Genomic DNA, 20,419 nt, shown 5'->3' on the forward strand with positions numbered 1-20,419 from the left:
AGTGACTGCAGCTATTGGATCTTTATTTGTCTTTCTTTTCTTTGCCATTCTCTCTAGTTCCTTCCCCTACCCTCTGTGTGGTGCTGATAGTGGTGGTGGTTATGTGCCATGGAGTCGGTTCTGACTCATAGTGATTCTGTGTAGGGTTTCTGAGGCTGTAAATCTTTACAGGAGCAGAAAACCTCATCTTTCTCCTGCAGAACAGCTGGTACTTTTGAACTACTGATTTTGAGGTTAGCAGCCCAACTCATAACCACTAGGTTACCAGAGCTCCTTTAATGTGAGCACAGGAAGAATGAGCAGGGATCTTTGCAGGAAGTCTCTCTCTCACATACACAGACACAAACACACACACAGAGGCAGGTCAGGATGTAGATATAGACATAACTGTTTGCTATGCAGGAATGAGGACAGTACTGAGTTGTGAAGTGATGGCAACCCCAATGCCTTTGTTCCCTCAGCTGAAATCCCCACCCTTAGAGGATCTGAGCCCTAGGAATGCTAAGGGTTATGGTCAAGACCTCCTTCTCTTTACAGCCAACTTCCTTGATACTTGAGAAAATGCAAAAAGGAAGTATGTTGGTGGTTTGTTAATATCCATGGTATAGATACGTGTGAAGATGAAGCTGATTCACCCAGGGGTCACCACTGTCCTGTGGAGGATTTAGGTGTCAAAACCAGGGGTAGGATGACCAGACAGGGAAGGCAAGATACAGAACGCGACCTCTGCATGGTGGTGGCAGCAGATGCCTGAAGCAGGCACTAAAAGGGCAGGTAGGCTGACCCCCACAGCATGGTAACAGGAGGCAGCCAGGGAGGTGCTTGGGGAGGCCGATGGGGCCTCTCTGTTAGGGGCCTGTATCTGAGGACTCAGATATAGGAAGAGAGAGCAGAAAGGAGAGAGAGCCAGCCTCGGGATGACTGCAGAGGACAGGCAAGCCCTAGCCTCAGACACATCTTGGATATGGTGGATGGGCCTTGGGCACAGGGGGGCTAAAATGATAGTGAGTGGGGTCCTTGGAGCTAGACAGCCTGGTTTGAATCCAGGCTTTGCCACTTAACACTTGTGTTTGGAACCTTAAACCAGTTACTGAATGTTCCTCTGCTTCAGTCTCCTTCTCTGCTGATGTGACATTTACCAAACCAATCTTTCTGGGCTATTTTGAAGAACATATCTGATAATCCATGTTAAGGATCTGATTTAGTATCTGGATATCATGGGTACTAGATCTGACTCCATGGCACATAACAACAACAACAATAACGTATAAACATTAGTACTCACGATGTCCACTTGTTGATAAGGAATTTGATGACAAGAACCAGGGTAAGAAGTTAGACCAGGACTTGAAAAAAGGTGCTCCTATTATTTCCCCTGCCTAATAGAATAAGCAGGAGCTCTGGTAGCATAGTGATTACGAATCGGGCTGAGAACCACAAGGTCAGCAGTTTGAAACTACCAGCTGTTCTGCAGGAAAAAGATGAGGCTTTCTGCTCCCATTAAGATTTACAGCCTTGGAAACCCTGCACGAGGTCGCTATGAGTCGGAATAGACTCTACGGTATACAGACACCACCACCAATAGAATAAGCACTGGATTGCATGGTTGGTTTGAATCTCAAGGTTGGCTGTTCAAAATCACCAGTTGCTCCTTAGAAACCCTATATGGGGTCACTATGAGTCAGAACCCACTTGATGACACTTAACAACAGCAACAAAAAATGGTTAGATAGGACTCCTGGTGTAGAGCTGGAGGATTAGCTCTGGACTGCGAACCACAAGGTCAGCAGTTGAAAGCCACCAGTCACTCCTCAGAAACTCTATACAGGGTTGCTATGAGTCAGAACCTACTCTATGGCACTTAACAACAACAACAATTGTTAGATAATGCACCCTAGTGGTGCAGTGGTTAAGCTACCCCAAGGGAGAAAGATGAGGCAGTCTGCTTCCGTCAGATTTATAGTCTTGGAAACCCTTTGGGACAGTTCTACTTTGTCCTATAGGGCTGCTAGAAGTTGGAATTCACTCGATGGCAGTGGGTTTAATAGACTGATCCGGAATGTGGGGCTAACTCACCAGCTGTGAGGAGTGATGAGCTTTGGTTAAAGGGGTGACATGAATGATGGAGCTGATTGGACACCAGAGTTGGGAGTTGGTTGTTTGAGGAATGATAATTTCATTGTGCCTGGTGATGTGCTTCTGAAAGACCACAACCTCAAAAATCCCATGGAGTAGTTCTGCACATTTAGGGTCTCCAAATGGTCCATGGGGTGGGATACAGTAGCCTGTGTGTGGGGAGGTAGAGGGGGGTTAGAAATTGATCATTGCTCAGGATGGCTCATTCTTGTGACTGCAGAGCTTTGACTATTAAAACAGTGGAGACATTTCTCCCTGAGATGAGCAAGACATGATCCTGTCTTAAAGGAACTCAGAGTCTAACTCAGATGAAGCTTTCACTGTTTGACCTTAGTTCTACCTCATAAGGTCTACATTGTTGTTATTGTTATTTGCCATGGAGTCAGCCCCTGCCTCATGATGACCCCTGCACAATGAAACAAAATGGTTGTTGGTCAGATTGTTGTGATCCACAGGGCTTCCATTGGCTGGTTTTTGGAAGTAGATTGCCTGACCTTTCTTCGTAGTCTGAAACCTTTCAAATCTCCACTAATAGATGGTTGGTGCCTGCACCTAGGAGCATTGGCTGGGGATCTGACCTGGGTCTGAGGCATGGAAGGTGTGGTATGGTGGAACAAGAGGTTTGAGAGTGGGATTCCCTGAGTAGTCTATGTGTGGGCTTGATCAAATTCTCCTCTTGCAAGGACATAGCTTTGTTGGGCTCCAATTTCCTCTTTTGTAAATAGATGAGTTGACAATCCTTTGGCTGAGTGTTCGATGGTAAGGGTGAATAGAATCTGAAAAGGCACAGTATGAGGAATATATTAATTTTAGGGAGGTAAAAGACTTTGGCTTGCTTTGGAGACATCACTAGGAAAGACTAATTGCTGAGAATAGCATCATGTTTGGTAAGGTAGAGGTGACAGAAAAAAAAAAAGAGGTTAAATCTCACTTAGATGGATTAATACAATAGATGACTATGATTTCAAATATACCAATGATCATAAAGATGGCACAGACTGGATAATATTTCATTCTGTTGTACACAACTCTATAGTAGCTAACAATAACAACAACAACCCAAGGAAATAAACACAGCTAGTACTTGAGAGTCACCACTTGCCTATCAGTTTGTCATATTGTGATGGCTTGCATGTTACTGTGAATCTGGAAGTTATGCCATGGGTATTTTAAATACCAGTAAGGTGAACCAGGGTTGACAGATTTAAGCTGAGCTTCCAGATGAAGCCAGATTAGGAAGTAGGAGAGATAGAATACTTCTAAATATTTGGTCACTGAAAACCTTATAAATAACAGTGAAACACTGTCAGCACCAGAATATTGAATATTGAAACATGATGAAGAGCACCAGAATATTGTCAGATATGGTACCAACAGTTGCGTCCCTCAAGTTGAAAGGCACACAAAATACAACTGGAGAAGAGCTGCCCCCTCAAAATAGAGTTACTGTGATGACATGAAGGGAGTAAGATCTTTGGGCCCTTCATTTGCTGATGGACACAAAATGAAGAGAAACAGCTGTAAACATCCATTAATAATCAGAACATGGAATGTGGCAAGTGTGAATACAGGAAAATTGGTCAAAAATGAAATGGGACTTATAAACATCAATTTATGAGTTCCTAGGCATTAGTCTTCTTGGATCAACTATTAACACTCATGGAAGCAGCAGTCAAGAGATCAGACGACGTATAGCATTAAGCAAATCTGCTTCACAAGACCTTTTTAAAGTGTTGAAGAACAAAGATATCAGCTTGAAGACTAAGATGCGCCTGACCCAAGCCAAGGTATTTTCAATAACCTCATATGCATGTGAAAGCTGGACAGGAATAAGGAAGACCATAGAAGAATTGGATACTTTTGAGTTATGGTGTTGGAGGAGAATATTGAACGTGCCATGGGCTGCCAACAGAACCAATAGATCTGTTTTGGAAGAAGTGCAGCCAGAGTGCTCCTTAGAGGCCAAGATGGCTAAACTTCGTCTCTCATACTTTGGACATATTGTCAGGAGGGACCAGTCACTAGAGAAGGATATCATGTTTGGTGAGGTGGAGGGTCAGAGAAAAAGAGGAAGACCCCCAAGGAGATGGATTAGCCAAGTGGCAGCATCGATGGACTCAAGCGTGGCAATAGTAGTGAGGTTAGCCCAGGTTCGGGCAGTGTCTCATTCTGCTGTGCATAAGGTCTCTATGGGTCAGTACTGACTCGATGGCACCTAACAACAACAAATGGGCAATGGTAAAGTGGTAGCATCCATGGGCTCAAGCGTGGCAACAATTGTGAGGTTGGCCCAGGACTGGGGAGTGTTTTCTTCTGTTGTACATAGGGTCACTATGAGTCAGTACCAAATTGATGGCACCTAACAACAAGGCATTAGTCGCTATGAGTTGGTACCGACTCGATAGCACCTAACAACAACAACAACAAGGCATTAGTGAGTTGAAATGTACTGATTTTGGTCATTTTGAATCTGACTATCACAAGGTTTACTATGCCAGGAATGAAAAAATTAAGAGGAATAGTGTCACATTCATCATAAAAAAGAGTATATCAACATCTGTCTTGAAGTACAATGCTGTCTTTGATAGGATAATATCCATGCACCTAAAGGGAAGACCTTTATGAAACTACCAGCTGTTCCATGGGACAAAGATGAGGCTTTCTGTTCCTGTAAAGATTTACAGCCTTGGAAACCCTGTACATGGTCGCTATGAGTCAGAACTGACTCCATGGCACATAACAACAACAACAAAGGTAAGACCAGTTAATACCACTATTATTCAAATTTACACAACACCACTAAAGCCAGTGATGATGAAACTGAAGAATACTACCAAGTTCTTCAGTCTGAAATTGATCAAACATGCAGTCAAGATGTATTGATAATTACTGGTGGTATAATGCAAAAGTTGGCAACTGAGAAGAAGAATCAATATTGGAAAATATGGCCTTGGTGGTAAAAAACGATGCTGGACATCACATGGTAGAATTTTGTAAGAGCAATGACTTCTTCATTGCAAATACCTTTTTTAAACAACATAAAAGATGACTAAACACATTAACTTCACCAGATGGAATACACAGAAATCACAATGACTATATCTATGGAAAGAGACAGTGGAAAAGCTCCATCTCATCAGCCAAAACAAGACCAGGAGCAGACTGTTGAACAGACCATCAATTCCTCATATGAAAGTTCAGGCTGGAGCTGAAGAAAATTAAAATAAATCCACAAAAGCCAAAATATTACCTTGAACATATCCCACCTGAATTTAGAGATCATCTGAAGAACAGATTTGATGCATTATACACTAAAGACCAAAGACCAGAAGAGTTATGGGATGACATCAAGAATATCATGCAGGAAGAAGACAAAAGGTCATTAAGACAAGAAATAAGGAAAAGACCCAAATGGATATCGAAAGAAACTCTGAAATTTGTTCTAAGTGTAGAGATTCTAAAGCAAATGGAAAAAATGAGGAGGTAAAAGAGTTGAACAGAAATTTTCAAAGGTCAACTCGAGAAGACAAAGTAAAATATTATAGCAAAATGTACAAACATCTGGAGTTGGAAAACCAAAAGGGAAGAACATGCTCAGCATTTCTCAAACTGAGGGAATTGAAGAAAAAATTCAAGCATCAACTTGAAATATTAAATGATTCTATGGGTAAAATATTGTATGATACAGAAAGCATCAAAAAAGAATGGAAGGAATACACAGAGTCACTGTACCAAAAAGAAAGTGTTGATGTTCAACTGTTTCAAGAGGTAGCATATGATCAAGAACCCATGATACTGAAAGAGAAAGTCCAAGGTGCATTGAAGGCTTTGGCAAAGAATAAGGCACTGGGAATTGATGGAATACAAATTGCAATCTTACAATAAATTGATGCAACACTGGAGGCACTTACTCATCTGTGCCAAGAAATGTGAAAAATAAGTACCTGGACAGCTGACTGCAAGAGATCCATATCTGTGCACTTTCCAAAGAAAAGAGACCCAACAAAGTACAGAAATCATTGGACAATATCATTAACATTGCAGGCAGGTAAAATTTGGTAAATAAATAAAAAAAAAAAAAAGCTGCAACCATACATTGACAGAGAACTTCCAGAGGTTCAAGAGGACATGGGATGAGGGATATCATTGTTGACATCAGATGAATCTTGGGTAAAAGCAGAGAATACCAGAAAGATGTGTATTTGTGCTTTATTGACTACACAAAGCCTTTTGATTATGTGGTTCATGACAAGCTATGAACATTTCAGAAAATGAGTATTCTGGAACACTTCATTGTGCTCATGAGGAAACTGTACATAGACCAAGAGGCAGTTGTTTGAACAGAACAAGAAAACACTGAATGGTTAAAAATTAGGAATTTGTGTGCTAAGGTTATATTCCTTCACTATACTTATTCAATCTGCACGCTGAGCATATAATTCAAGAAGCTGGATTATATGAAGAAAAATGTGGCATCAGAATTGGAATAAGACTCCTTAACAACCTGCAATATGCAGAGGGCTTAAAATACTTACTGATGAAGATCCAAGACCCCAGTCTTTGTATGGGTTGCACCTCGATGTAAAGGAAATAATAATCCTCACCACTGGACCAATAAACAACACCCATATAAATGGAGAAAAGATCGAAGTTGTCAAAGACTTCATTTTGCTCAGATCAACCATCAACACTTATGCAAGCAGCAGTCAAGAAATCAAATGATGTATTGCATTTGGCAAATCTCCTGCACAAGACCTCTTTTAATCAAGAGCAAAGCTGTCAGTTTGAGGACTAAGGTGTGCCTGACCCAAGCCATGATATTTTCAGTAACCTTGTATGCATGTGAAAGTTGGATATTGAATAAGGAAGACCATAGAAGAATTGGTGTATGTGAGTTATGGTGTTGGAGGAAAATATTGACAGTACCATGGACTGCCAAAAGAATAAATAAATCTATGTTGGAAGAAGTACAGCCAGAGTGTTCCTTGGAAGCCAGGATGACCAGACTTTGTCTCATATACTTCATACATATTGTCAGGAGGGACCAGTCTGAAAAAGCAGATTAAGCAAGCAGAGATGGGAGAAGATAGATGCCATGCTTAATGAAGATCACCAAGAAGCCAAGAAATAGAAACTGAAGAGACAAGAACCTTCCCCTAGAGCTGACAGAGAGAGAAAGTCTTACCCTCAAACTGCTGGCAACCTAAAATGTGAGAAAATAAGTGTTTGTTGTAACTACCCACGTGTTATATTTATGTTACAGCAATACGTTATTAAGACAGGGGACAACCGTTAGCAGTTCGTAGACATTCTAAGGGTGAGTGAGACTCAGCAGGGAGGAAAAGAAAAGTTTAAGATGGAGAAAAAGCTCAAGAATGATGACGTGCTCTGGAGGAAACACTTGAATTCACACCCAAGCCCAACTGCTTCACTGGATGTGAATATCTTTGGATCTATTTGTTTGTAAAATAGAATCGATAACATTTATCTTAGATGACTGTAGCCCAGTGCCTGATATATAAAAACCTTTTGCTGTTGACACAATTCTGACTCATCGTGACAGACTAGAGCTGCCCCATAGTATTTCTAAGGCTATAAATCTTTAGGAAAGCAACCTATCACATCTTTTCCCCATGGCGTGGCTGGTAGACTCAAACCACCAACCTTTGATTATCAACCAAGCACTTAACTACTGCAGGGCTCCTATGCCTGGCATATGTTGTTGTTGTTGTTAAGTGCAGTCGAGTCAGTTCCAACTCATAGTGATCCTGTATAGGGTTTCTGAAAGCGAACGGTGGGCTTGAACTGCCAACCTTGTGGTGCAAACTGCAACACAGTCTAGTGCATTATCTTGCAACACCATACCAGGACTCCTAAATAAATACTATGAGTTGGAACTGATTTAACAGCAACCACAACAAATCAATGCTGAAGGTATTGCAAGTTTGGTGGTAGAATTCTTGCTTTCTCTGTAGAAGACCTGATGGATTTGATCCCTAGCCAAAGCATCTCAAACATGGCCACTACCCATTTATCAGTGGAGCTTTGTGTGTTTGCTATGGTGCCAAACAGGTTTCAGTGAGCTTTTAGATTAAGACAGATTAGAATGAAATATCTGGTGATTTCTTTCTGAAAGGCAGCCAGTGAAAACCCTATGGATCCCAGCAGTCCAGTCTGCAACTGATCATGGGGATGCTGCAGAACCAGGTACCATTTTGCTTCATTGTGCATGGCATTGACAGGAGCCCAATGGATAGCACTGAACAATAGCATTACCACATGGATACTACATTCCTTCTCTTTTTCTTCTTTCTCCCCATAACCGAACATGTTTTGACTGTTGTTGTTGTTAAGTGCCGTTGAGTCGGTTCTGACCCATAGCGACCTTGAACAGGGTTTCCGAGGCTGTAAATCTTTACGGGAGCAGAAAGCCTCATCTTTCTTTCACGGAGCAGCTGGTAGTTTCAAACTGCTGACCTTGTGGTTCGCAGCCTGATTCGTAACAACTATGCTACCAGAGCTCCTTAGTGTTTTGACTAGAGGGACTGAAAAGACTGGGTGGACTTGATGCAATGTGAGAACAATACTAGGACCCAAACCCACCAATGTGTAAACTCTGTTAGTAATTGCGTTACGTCCATGTATCCTTGCACATAGTTGGGACTCAAGTTTTGCATGAATGGATTTGAGTTGAAGCAAATTCTAGCTGTTTTGTCATTTCTAGATTTTCAAGATGTGGTGGGGAAGCACTGAGATGACAGGTTTTCTTCCTAACTCTTCTACACTGGCTATGTGACCTTGGGAAAACCCAACCAATTCTCTGGAGCTCAGTGTCCATGTCTAAAAATTAAAAGACAGAGCAGAGCTCCACATTATTCCAGCATTGAGTTCTGGAGCTATGTAAGGTTTGAGATTGGTAAAATAGCACTGCATCTGGTTTGCAAATAAGGCTCAGGGAGAGAGTCTTGTTCGTAAAATAATCAATGAGTACAAGAGTTGTTAGTCTTTCCACTCACTGGGCTCGGACTATCCTTTTCTTGTTGCCTCCAGATCCTGGACAGGCTGCCAACCCCATTGCAGACTACCCAGACTAACTGAAGACTGGTTGCTCGAAAGTTGCTTTTCATGAGACCCCAAGAGTGAAGACTCTCAAGGCATCTGGTTACGCCACCCTGCCAAACATCTGCAAGTCAAAGGAAGCAGTGGGTGACAAAAACGACGACCTTGACATTTAACTCACTCTTTGATGCCTCTGACTTTCCCACAAATCCACCATGACATGTGTTTTTGCAAGAAACATTTCAAACATCAAAAAAGGCCTCATAAAAGAGCCCACAAGACCCAGGCATCTTCATAGATGTTATTTGGGGTATGCCTCACGCCTTTTCCTACATTTTCACTGCCCCCACAGCAGGGGACCCCAAACCTTACGTATTTGAGCACACTATTAGAGGATAGTCTCAAGTATTCTTATTTCACAATCACTCGCATGTTGTGCCCTCCTTGGGTTCAAATTTTAGCTCTAACACCACTAGGCTGTGTGAACTTAGCCAAAGCACTTAGCAAGTATTGTTTCCTGTTTCTGGTTATCTAATAAGCAGTTAATTGCTTCTAACACCAGCCCTAGTCTAAGTTTCACCACTCGTCTGTCAATCTGTTGTATTGTGGTGGACAGTGTGTTGCTATGATACTGGAAGTGGAAATGCCAATGGTATTTCAAATACTAGTATAGTCACTCATGATGGATAGGTTTAAACAGAACTTCCCAAATAAGATAGAACATGAAGAAAGGACCAGAAATATAAATCTGAAAATTTTAACCAATAAAAACCCTACGGATCACAACAGAATATAGTCTGATACAGTGCTGGAAGTTGAGCCCCTTAGATTGGAAGCTCACACCAATGATCATGAACATAGTCCAGGACTAGGCAACATTTTGTTCTGTTACACACGGAGTTGCCATTACTTGGAGCCAACTTGATGGCAACTGACAAAAACAACACCATTATCAACAACATAACATTCTTGGTTCGGAATTCCTGTCTTTGAGAAGTTCATATAGTTATTCAGTGATATGATTTAGTAACCAATGTGTGACCTCCAACACTAATGGTGCTTATACACAAAGAAGTAGAAGGAAAGATAGTTAATGTGCAGAGCTATTGCCTGACTTTACTATATCAGAGTCAGTTACCAGGGTTCTAACTGCAAGAGAAAATAATGAGCCTCCTCAGAGATACAGTGAAACATGCTGTAGCATTGGATGCTCTTGAAACCTTGAGTCAAGTAGGAGGATAGAGTCTTCCTCTGGATCCTTGGAACATGCTTCAGGTAACAGTGAGGTCTTCTGGAGGAAGGAAAGATCAAAGCTTCCCTAAGATCCAATTGTCTTGTTAATAGGGATGGATGTTTTCTTAGTTTCTCAATGATGCTCTAACTGAAAAAACCTACAGGTAGGTGTCTTTAATAAATAGGAATTTATTTCCTCACTGATTAGACAGATGGTGGTGACGGTGGTGGTTATGTGCAGTGGAGCCAATTCTGGTTCAAAACGACCCTGTATAGGATTTCCAAGGCTGTAAATGTTTACGGGAGCAGAAAACCTCATCTTTCTCCCATGAAAGAGCTGGTAGTTTTTCACACCACTAACCTTCAGGTTAGCTGTAATCACTATGGTACTGGTAATCACTATGCTACCAGAGCTCCTTGATTAGGAGGATAGAAGTCCAAATTCAGGGTACCAGGTCTAGGGAAAGGTTCTCTCCCTTTGTTAGCTCTAGCTGAAGAACCTTATCTCTTTGTGAATAACCCTGTATCCCAACACTTACTGCCACTGAGTCTATTCTGACTCATATTGACTTAAGAGAGATACTGAGACTGTGCATCTTTATGGGAGCAGAGAGCCTCATCTTTCTCCCTTGAAATGACTGGTGGATTTGAACTGCCAACCTTGCTGCTAGCAGTCCAGTGCTTATAGTACACTGTCACCAGGACTCCTACACCTGTATGTTAAGTGTCATCTAGTAGTTCTGACTCGTAGTGACCCTGAGAAACTGAACCCGCTGCATACTAATTTGAGACTGCTGTAAAACCACTCTAGGGAATTTTAATAAGAGCTGTTTTATTTGAGTCATAATGTACTGAGTGTATATTCATTGGTAGATATTGTGTTAGGCTGGATATACATAGTCCTGGTACTGATGGAGTTTACAGTGGAGTGTATAAAATAGACATAAAAACTATATATAGACAAATTTGCAATTAGATATTGTGATAAGCACTAGAAGGAGAATAAAACAAAAGAGGGATATTATGAGAAAAACTACTACCAAGGATTATCAAATTTAGGTGACATCATCAGAGAAGACCTCTTTGAGAAAGTGATATTTAGTTGAAACTGAAGAATGTTAACATATGACCAGTTCCTATAAAAATGGGGTGGGTGAGGGCAAGGATATTCCAGTCAATGGTAACATCTCATGCAAAGGCCTTGAGATACAAAGATACAAAGGAGTTTGGTGTATTTGATGAACTGAAAGGCCAGTGTAGTATAGTCATTGTGTGGTTAGTGTGAGTTAAGGTTTTGTGTCAACTTGGCTGGGCTTGGATTCTCAGTGGTTTGACAGTTAAGATGTATTGATCCCCCAAGATGAGATCTAATATAAAACAAAATCACCTCTATGTATAATAAGATCTGCTATAAGCAGCCAGACATTTGAAATGAAGTATCTCTGGTGGTGTGGCCTGCAATATATTTTATCTTACAAAGATAAAAGGAGAGTGAAGGGGTAGAGAAAAGGGACTGACTATCACTTAGAAGGAGTCCTGGTGTGGTGCTGTAGGATAAGCAGTGGACTGCTAATAGCAAGGTTGGCAGTTCAAACTCATCAGCTGCTCTTTGGAAACTTATACAGGTTTGCTATGAGTCAGAACTAACATGATGGCACTTTGCAACAACCATGTACAGTGATGTCAGGAGTGGAGTGCATCTTTTGGATCTGGGATCTCTATACTGTGATGCTCCTAGATCCAGGAAAGATTGATGCCAGGATGCATGTAGATCTCCAAGGAATACTGGTCCTGTTGTTATTTGTTAGCTGCTGTTTAGTTGATTTCAACTCATAGCCGTCCTATGTACAACAGAATGAAACACTGGTTGGTTCTACAGCATCTTCACAATTGTAGTTCTATTAGAGTCCATTGTTGCTGCCACAGTGTCAATACATCTCACTGGGGATCTTCCTCTTTTTTGCCATTATTTCGTTTACCAAGCATGATGTCTTTCACCAGGCACTAGTCCCTCCTGGTAATATGTCCAAAGTAGGTGAGATGAAGTCTTGCCATCATTGCTCTGGAGGAACATTCTGTCTGTACTTCTTCTGAGACAGATTTGTTTGTTTTTCTGGCAGTCCATGGTATTTTCAATATTCTTCACCAACACCATAATTCAAATGCATCAATTCTTTTCTGGTCTTCTTTATTCATTGTCCAATTTTCATATGTATATGAGGTGAATGAAAATACCATGGCTTGGGTTAGGCACACCTTGGTGTCAAAGTGGCATCTTTGCTCTTTGACACTTTAAAGAGGTCTTCTGCAGCAAATTTGCTTAATGCAATACATCATTATATTTTCTGACTGATGCTTCGATGAAAATTGATTGTGAATCCAAGCAAAATGAAATCTTTGACAACTTTAATCTTTTCTCTATTTATCATGATGTTGTTTATTGGTTTAAATTTTTGTTTTCTTTATATTGAAGTGCAATCCATACTGAAGGTTGTGGTCTTCATCAGTAAGTATTTTAAGTACTCTTCTCTTCCAGAAAGCAAGGTATGTCATCTACATATTAAAGGCTATTAATAAATCTTTCTCTAATCCTGATGCCATGCATAATCTTCATATAATCTAGTTTCTTGGATTATTGCTCAGTATACAGATTAAATAAATATGGTGAAAGGATACAACCCTAGTGCACATCTTTCCTGGTCTTAAACCATTCAGTATCCCATTGTTCTACTCTAACAATGGTCTCTTCAAGTATATACAGGTTCCTCATGAGCACAATGAAATGTTCTGAAATTCCTATCCTCTGTAATGTTTTCTGTAGTTTATTATGATCCACACAGTTGTATGTCTTTGCAGGACCAAAAAGCACAAATAAACATTTTCCTGGTATTCTCTGCTTTCAGCCAAAATCCATCTGATGTCAGCAGTGATATCTCTTATTCCATGTACTCTTCTGAATTTGCTTTTAATATCTGGCAGTTCCTGTTGATGTATTGGTGCAACTGTTTTTTAACCTAACAAACTTTTACTTACATGTAATATTAATGATAATGATGCTGAGCCTACAGATGCTGAAAGGGAACTAGGACCTTTCCTCAAAGCTGGCAAAGAGAGAAAACCCTCACCTAGAGCCGACACTCTGAATTCAGACTGATAGTCTCCTAAGGTCATTCAAAGTTCAGAAAAGGAAGAAAAGACAAAAACGGATGTCAGAAGAAACTCTGAAACTTGCTTTCTAGCATAGAGATGCTAAAGTGAATAGAAGAAATGAGGAAGTAAAAGAATGAAAAGAAAATTTCAAAGAGCAATTTGAGAAAAGTAATGTACTACAATGAATGTGCAAAGACCTGGGGCTAGAAAACCAAAAGGGAAGAACATGCTCAGCATTCTCAAGTTGAAAGAACTGAGGACAAAAATTCAACCTCAATTTGCAATATTGAAGAGTTCTGGTGTGGCACTGTAGGATAAGCACTGTAACATAGTCCAAATTCACCAGTTGCACCTGGAAAACACTATACAGGGTCGCTATGGGTTGGAACTACCTTGATGACACTTAAAAACAACAACATGGGCAAAATATTGAATGATGCAGAAAGCACCAAAAGAATATGGAAGAAATACAGAGTCACTGAATTAAAAGAATTAGTCAATGCTCAACTATTTCAAGAAGCAGCATATGATCAACCACCAGTGGTATTGAAGGAAGAAGTCCATCCAAGTTGCACTGAAAGCATTGATGAAAAACAAGGCTTTAGGAATTGACAAAATACAAATTGAAATATTTCAACAAATTGATGCAGCGATGGAGGTGCTCACTCATTCCTGCCAAGAAACTTGGAAGGCAGCTATGTGGCCATCTGGTTAGAAGAGATCCATTCCAAAGAAAGACAATATCAGACAATATCATTACTATCACATGTAAATAAAATTTTGCTTGCGATAATTTTAAAAATGATTGCAACAGTACATTAATGGGAACTATCAGAAATTCTAGCTGGATTAAGAAGAGGATGTGGAAGTAAGGATATCATTGCTATCATCAGATGAATCTTGGTTGAAAGCAGAAAATATCAGAAATATGTTTACTCGTGCATTATTGACTATGAAAATACTTTTTGACTGCATGGATCATGACAAACTATGGATTGTTTGACAATCATGACAAACATCGTAAAAATGGGTATTTCAAAATACTTAATTGTGCCATGAGGAGTCTGTAACAGGCAGTCATGTGACAAGAACATGGTGATACTGAATGGTTTAAAATCAGGAAAGGTGTCCACCAGAGTTGTATATTTTCACTATAATTATACAATTTGTATGCTGAATAAATAGTGTGAGAAGGTGGGTTATATGAAGGAGAACGTTGCATAAGGAATACTAACAACATGTGATATGCAGATGATATACCCTTGCTTGCTGGAAGCAAAAAGGACTTAAAAATACTTACTGATGAAGATCAAAGATCAGTCATCATTATGGACAGCACCTCAATGTAAAGACAATAAGAATCCTCACAACTGGAATCAATAAATAACATAACAAATCGAGAAAAGATTGAAATTGTCAACAACTTCATGTGCTTGAATCCAAAATCAACGCTCATGGAAGTAGCAGTCAAGAAATCAAATGATATATTCCTTTAGGAAACTCTTCTGCAAAAGACCCCTTTAAAGTGTTTAAAAACAAAGATATCAGCTTGAGGACTAAGGTGCACATGACCCAAGCCAGCGCATTTTCAATCACCTCATTTGCATGTGAAAGTTGGACAAGAATAAGGAAGACAAGAATTGATGCATTTGAATTATGGTGTTGGAGAAGAATATTAGAAGTACTATGGACTGCCAGAAGAAGAAACCAGTCTGTGTTGGAAAAAGTACTGTCAAAGTGCTCCTTGCGAGACTTTATTTCTCAAACTTTGGACAAATTATTTGGAGGGACTAGTCCCTGGAGAAGGACTTCATGATGCGTAAAATGCAAGGTCCATAAAAAAAGATGATGACACTGAAAACTATCCAATCTGTCTGGGCGGGGCTGATGAAAGGTGATGGGGATAGGACTCTTGTGGTACAATAGTGAATAACTGCTACCAGGAAATCTTTCAACAAACTTGTGAAGCACTGGAGGCATGCACGCATCTTATGCCAAGAAATTTGGAAGACAGCTATCTGACCAACCAATTGGAAGAGATCCATATTTGTGCTCATTCCACACACAGGTGACTCAACAGAACATGGAAATCATCAAACAATATCATTAATCCCACATGCAAGTAAAATTTTGCTAAAAGTAATTTAAAAATGATTGTGACAGTATATTGACAGAGGACTGTCAGAAATTTAAGCTAGATTCAGAAGAGAATGAGGAATGAGGTTTATTATTACTGACTTCAGATTGACCTTGGCTGTAAGCAAGATGTTGACTTGTGTTTTCTTGACTATGCAAAGGTTTTTGATTGTGTGGATCAGAAATTATAGACAACATTGTGAAGAATGGGTATTCCAGAACATTTCATTGTGCTCATGTGGAACCTATATACAGACCCAAAGGCAGTTGTTAAAACAGAATAAGGTGATGCTGAATGGTTTAAAATCAGGAAAGGAGCGTGCCAGGGTTGTATCATTTTACCACATTTATTCAAGTGGTATGCTTAGCAAATCATCCAAGAAGCTGGATTATTGAAGAAGAACATGGCATCGAGATAGGAGGAAGACTCATTAACAACCTGCAACATAAAGATGATACAATCTTGCTTGCTGAAAGCAAAGAGGACTTAAAATACTGAGGATCAAAGATCACAGCCTTCAGTAGGGATTGCATCTCAGTGTAAGGAAAACAAAAACCCTCACCATTGGACCAATAATCAACATCATGATTAATGGAGAAAAGATAAAAGTTGGCAAAACTCTCGTTTGCTTGAATCCACTACCAAAACTCATGGAAACAGCAGTCAAGAAATCAAATGACATATTGAATTAGGCAAATCTGGTGCAAAAGACCTCTTTAAAGTGCTAAAGAGCAAAGATATTAATTTGAGGATTAAGGTGCCCTGGTGTTTTAAATAGTCTAATATGCATGTGAAAGTTGACAGTGAATAAGGAAGACCAATGAAGTATTGATGCATTTGAGTTGTAGGCTTGGAGAAGTACAAGCAAACCTATGTTGGAAGAATTATAGCCAGAATGCTCCTTAGAAGCCAGGATAATGAGACTTCATCTCTCATACTTTGGACATGTTATCAGGTAGGTCCAATCTCTGGAGAAGAACATCATGCGTGATAAAGTAGAGGGTCTACAAAAGAGGTGAAGACCCCCAATGAGATGGATTGGCCCAGTGGCAGTAGCAATGGATCACACAGTACCGGGCAGTGCTTTGTTCTGTTGTGCATAAGGTAGCTATGAGTTGGAGCTGACCAAGTGGCACCTGGAAATAAATTGCAGTGAGCTCAAGTGTTTTGAGTGTGTACTTAAAATCCTATGTATGTGTGTGGCAGTTCATCTCTCCAGTATCTGCTAGCCTGTTACCATGATTAATGCCACATGGTAACACTTGAGCTCACCACAGAAGCAAAAGGAAGAGAATCCATGTATAAGTGGTTCCATGCAGCTCAAACCTTTGTTGTTCAAGGTCAATTGTAAGTTATATGTGGAGTTTGTATTGGGCTGGAGGTCAGTGCCCCTATCTTCCTCATTGTTCAAGGGTCACCTGTATTTAGTGAGTGCATCTTTGGAAAGGAAATATATATTTTTCTTCAAGCAACCACGGAGTTCAGATCTATTTTGAAAAGAATATTTTGCCTAATTAGCAAGGTTCTGGCTCTTGTTGTTAAGTGCTATTGGGTCAGTTCTGGTTCACAGAGACCCTGTATAGGATTTCCAAGGTTTTATGACTTCAAGGGAGCAGAAAACCTCATATTTCTCCCATGAAGTGGCTGGCAGGCTTAATCATAAACCTTGTGGTTCGAAGCCCAGTTCTTATTGTATGGAGCCACTGTGCTTCCCAAGGTTGTTGTTGTTGTTAAGTGCCATCAAGTTAGTTCTTGACTCATAGTGACCTTGTATAGGGTTTTCAGTGAGTGGCTGGCAAGCTTGAACCACTGACCTTATGATTCAAACTGACCTTAGAGTTCAGTGCATTAACCCACAGTGCCACACCATGACTCCTCAAGGTTCTGGTAGTGGTCCCCAAAGCAATGGGATCCGATTAGTGTTCTAGGGATGTTTGCCACTCCCCCTTCATGATTTTGACTACCTGTGATGTTTGGTGGCATCTATGTTCCCTTTGTTTCTTCTACCACCACTACCACCACCACCACCACCATGAAAGAAGAGCAGGGAATGGAGTATGACTTTTGGACTCAGTGATCTGAGAACCTCCTTAACCCAGGGAAGACACAAGGAATGTAAGATGTTGAAAGGAGACAAAGACCTTCTCAGAGGTGATAGAAAGCCTTCCCCTAGAGTTAGAACCCTGGATTAGAACTTCTGCATTTTAACTACGAGAGAATAAGTTTCTCTTTGTTAAAGACATCCACTTGTGGTATTACTGTCACAACACTAGATAATTTAAGATACTTCCCTAGCCAGGATGTGGTCTCTTCTTCCATGTATGTGAATCTTTGCCATTTTCAGTAAAATTGATATAATTTAAAAATACTAACCTGTAAAACTCTTGTTAGAGTTATTTTAGGATATTTTAAAGGCATTTTATTATTGTACATATGGTGAATTTTAAAAATGGTATTTTCTAGCTGATTAATACAAACTTTAAATGTATTGTCTATGAGAATAACCACATGAGAGATCAAGAGTTAAATTTGAGTTTCAAATAAACAACAAAATATTCTTTACTGTGATCCATGTGATATTTGGGATGTTCTTACACTAAAAACGATTTGCTGTTTAGCGGAAATTCATATTTTATTGGATGTCCTTCCTGTATTTTATCTAGTAGACCCTAATAGGAGCTACAAACAGATAATTCCCTAGGCAGTGACCAGGAAGCAGGGCTTCAAATTGGTCCATTCCTGCTGAGAATTTGCATTTCCCCAGGTAATTATGGTGCTTTGCAATGTAAACAGTACTTGGACGCTGGGAAGAAATGGCAGTCAAGCGAAAGGTAAGGTGTGGAAATGATTCAGGTCACTCTTGCTGCAGTTGGGAGGCAGTTAATGCCCATGTGGCTGGCAGCCAGTTCTTACCTGAGAAAGAGGAGCCTAACTTACAAGCCTTTTAGGAGAGCACAGGGACAGTAGTTGGGACTTTGAAGGTTTTCATCAGAAAATTGTGGGCGGAAACTTGCAAGGGTTTTCTCTGAGTGTCTTGAGGCTTCTCAGAGTCAGATGCAAAATGAGTGGGCGTCTCTATAAGTAACAGAAAAAGAAAATGAGAGAGAGATTGAGAGAGAGAGGTGTTTCCCTTAGCTGTGGAAACTCTATAAAGAGAGCCAGAGAGTGCTCTCTGCCCAGCTTTTGAGCAGTTAGAGACAGGAGTCCCCTTTTCTGCCTCTTCAGCCTACACTGGATTGAGAAGTAAAATTCTTTGCCTAGAGGTTGGCTTCAGTTCCTGGCTGCCATGGGTCAGCCCTTGAATTACCCATATCCCCAAATCTACTGGGTGGACAGCACTGCCAGCTCTTCGTGGGCCCCTCCAGCTGCTGTTGTCCCCTGCTCATCCTCCATGTCTGGAAGGCCTGATCCAAGGATTCCACCCCCACTCCCACCACCACTGCCAGCCCTACCACCTCAGCCACCACCACCATTGCCTCCATTCCCACCATCACTTCTGAAGAAGAGAAGAAGCCACAACACAGGGCTATGTCTCCTTATGATGTTTTTCATGGTGCTGGTGGCCCTGGTTGGATTGGGGCTGGGCATGTTCCAGCTCTTCCACCTGCAGAAGGAGCTGGCTGAGCTCAGAGAGGTAAGCCTGGCCTGTGGGCAGCTGTGCACTGGGGTCACTTAGACAACTCTAGAGCAGTAGGGGGAGGAGGGGCACTATGCCCCACCATCGTCTTGTTTATAAAGTGCTTTTCAATCCTTCCTTTTTCTCTTTGAAATGGGTTATTCTAGTCATTCCATTCTACAGACAGGTAAATGGAGGCCCGAATGTGTGAAGAGATTTTGCACCCCCTCTGTGTTGTAGAGGACCATGGTCAAGATAGGTTTGGTATTTACAATCTTTCTCAGCTGGCAAACCAGCCTGCCTAGATAGGTACTATTTCATACCTAGTGGTTCAAAAAATAAAATAAACATTAAGTCTTGCTGAAAATTGAATTTATTTAAATTGCCAAGCCAAATCTCCTTGAAAATAATTTTAAAATATTGGTATTATTCTAAAATATAAAACTGAGTAATAGAGACACAGTTGCTTGCTCAAACGTTGAGTCAGGAGAGATTCTGAAGTATTTGGATTCTCTTTTTTGGGTTTGGTTTAGTTTATGATCCTGCCTTCTTTGCCTAAGGGCTTCATATTTATTACGCTTTTTTCTTTCTCTTTTGCCAGTCTACAAGCCCAAGGCACATAGAATCATTTCTGGAGAAGCAAATAGGTGAGTCCCTTTATGCATGTACATTGAATTCCTCAACACTAAACAGTGTTGGTGCGATGCCTTGAATTCCCTTCCATTCTAGCATATATGTATACTATGAGAAAGATCTTGGCTAATTTTAAACCTTTGGTCATTATGGTTCCTTCTACTGCTTTAAAATATGAAGTAAATTTAATTGTTCACAATTAGTGTAGCTGAGCACACAATTAAAATAACTTCCACTTGACTTTGGTTGGAGACACACACAACCCTCAACTTTATCCCCTGAGCTGCTATCTCCAGGCCTGTTCCTCAGGTCTCTGAATTCAGATGCTCATGGTGGTGATTGTTACCCCTAGGGAGAAAAGGAGGTGGAGGCAGAGATGATGTTTCTGGGAAGGATTTTCTCTTTTTGACTCTCCAAAAGAGATGGCTCAAGAGTCACCCTTATTTTTTAAAAAA

General features: G+C 40.5%; 1 protein-coding gene across 1 annotated transcript in view; it reads left to right on the plus strand.

Moving 5' to 3' along the window:
• Window positions 1-19,001: 19,001 nt before the first annotated feature.
• The window catches only part of FASLG (Fas ligand (TNF superfamily, member 6)), a 7,579-nt gene continuing 6,161 nt past the window's right edge, over window positions 19,002-20,419 (plus strand). Inside the window, exons 1-2 of the mRNA XM_006867052.1 lie at window positions 19,002-19,349; window positions 19,933-19,978. Of these exons, the coding sequence (XP_006867114.1) occupies window positions 19,002-19,349; window positions 19,933-19,978 (394 nt within the window). The remainder of the gene's footprint in view (window positions 19,350-19,932; window positions 19,979-20,419) is intronic.

The sequence above is a fragment of the Chrysochloris asiatica genome, unplaced genomic scaffold, assembly GCF_000296735.1.
Source record: "Chrysochloris asiatica unplaced genomic scaffold, ChrAsi1.0 scaffold00100, whole genome shotgun sequence".
Lineage (NCBI taxonomy): Eukaryota > Metazoa > Chordata > Mammalia > Afrosoricida > Chrysochloridae > Chrysochloris > Chrysochloris asiatica.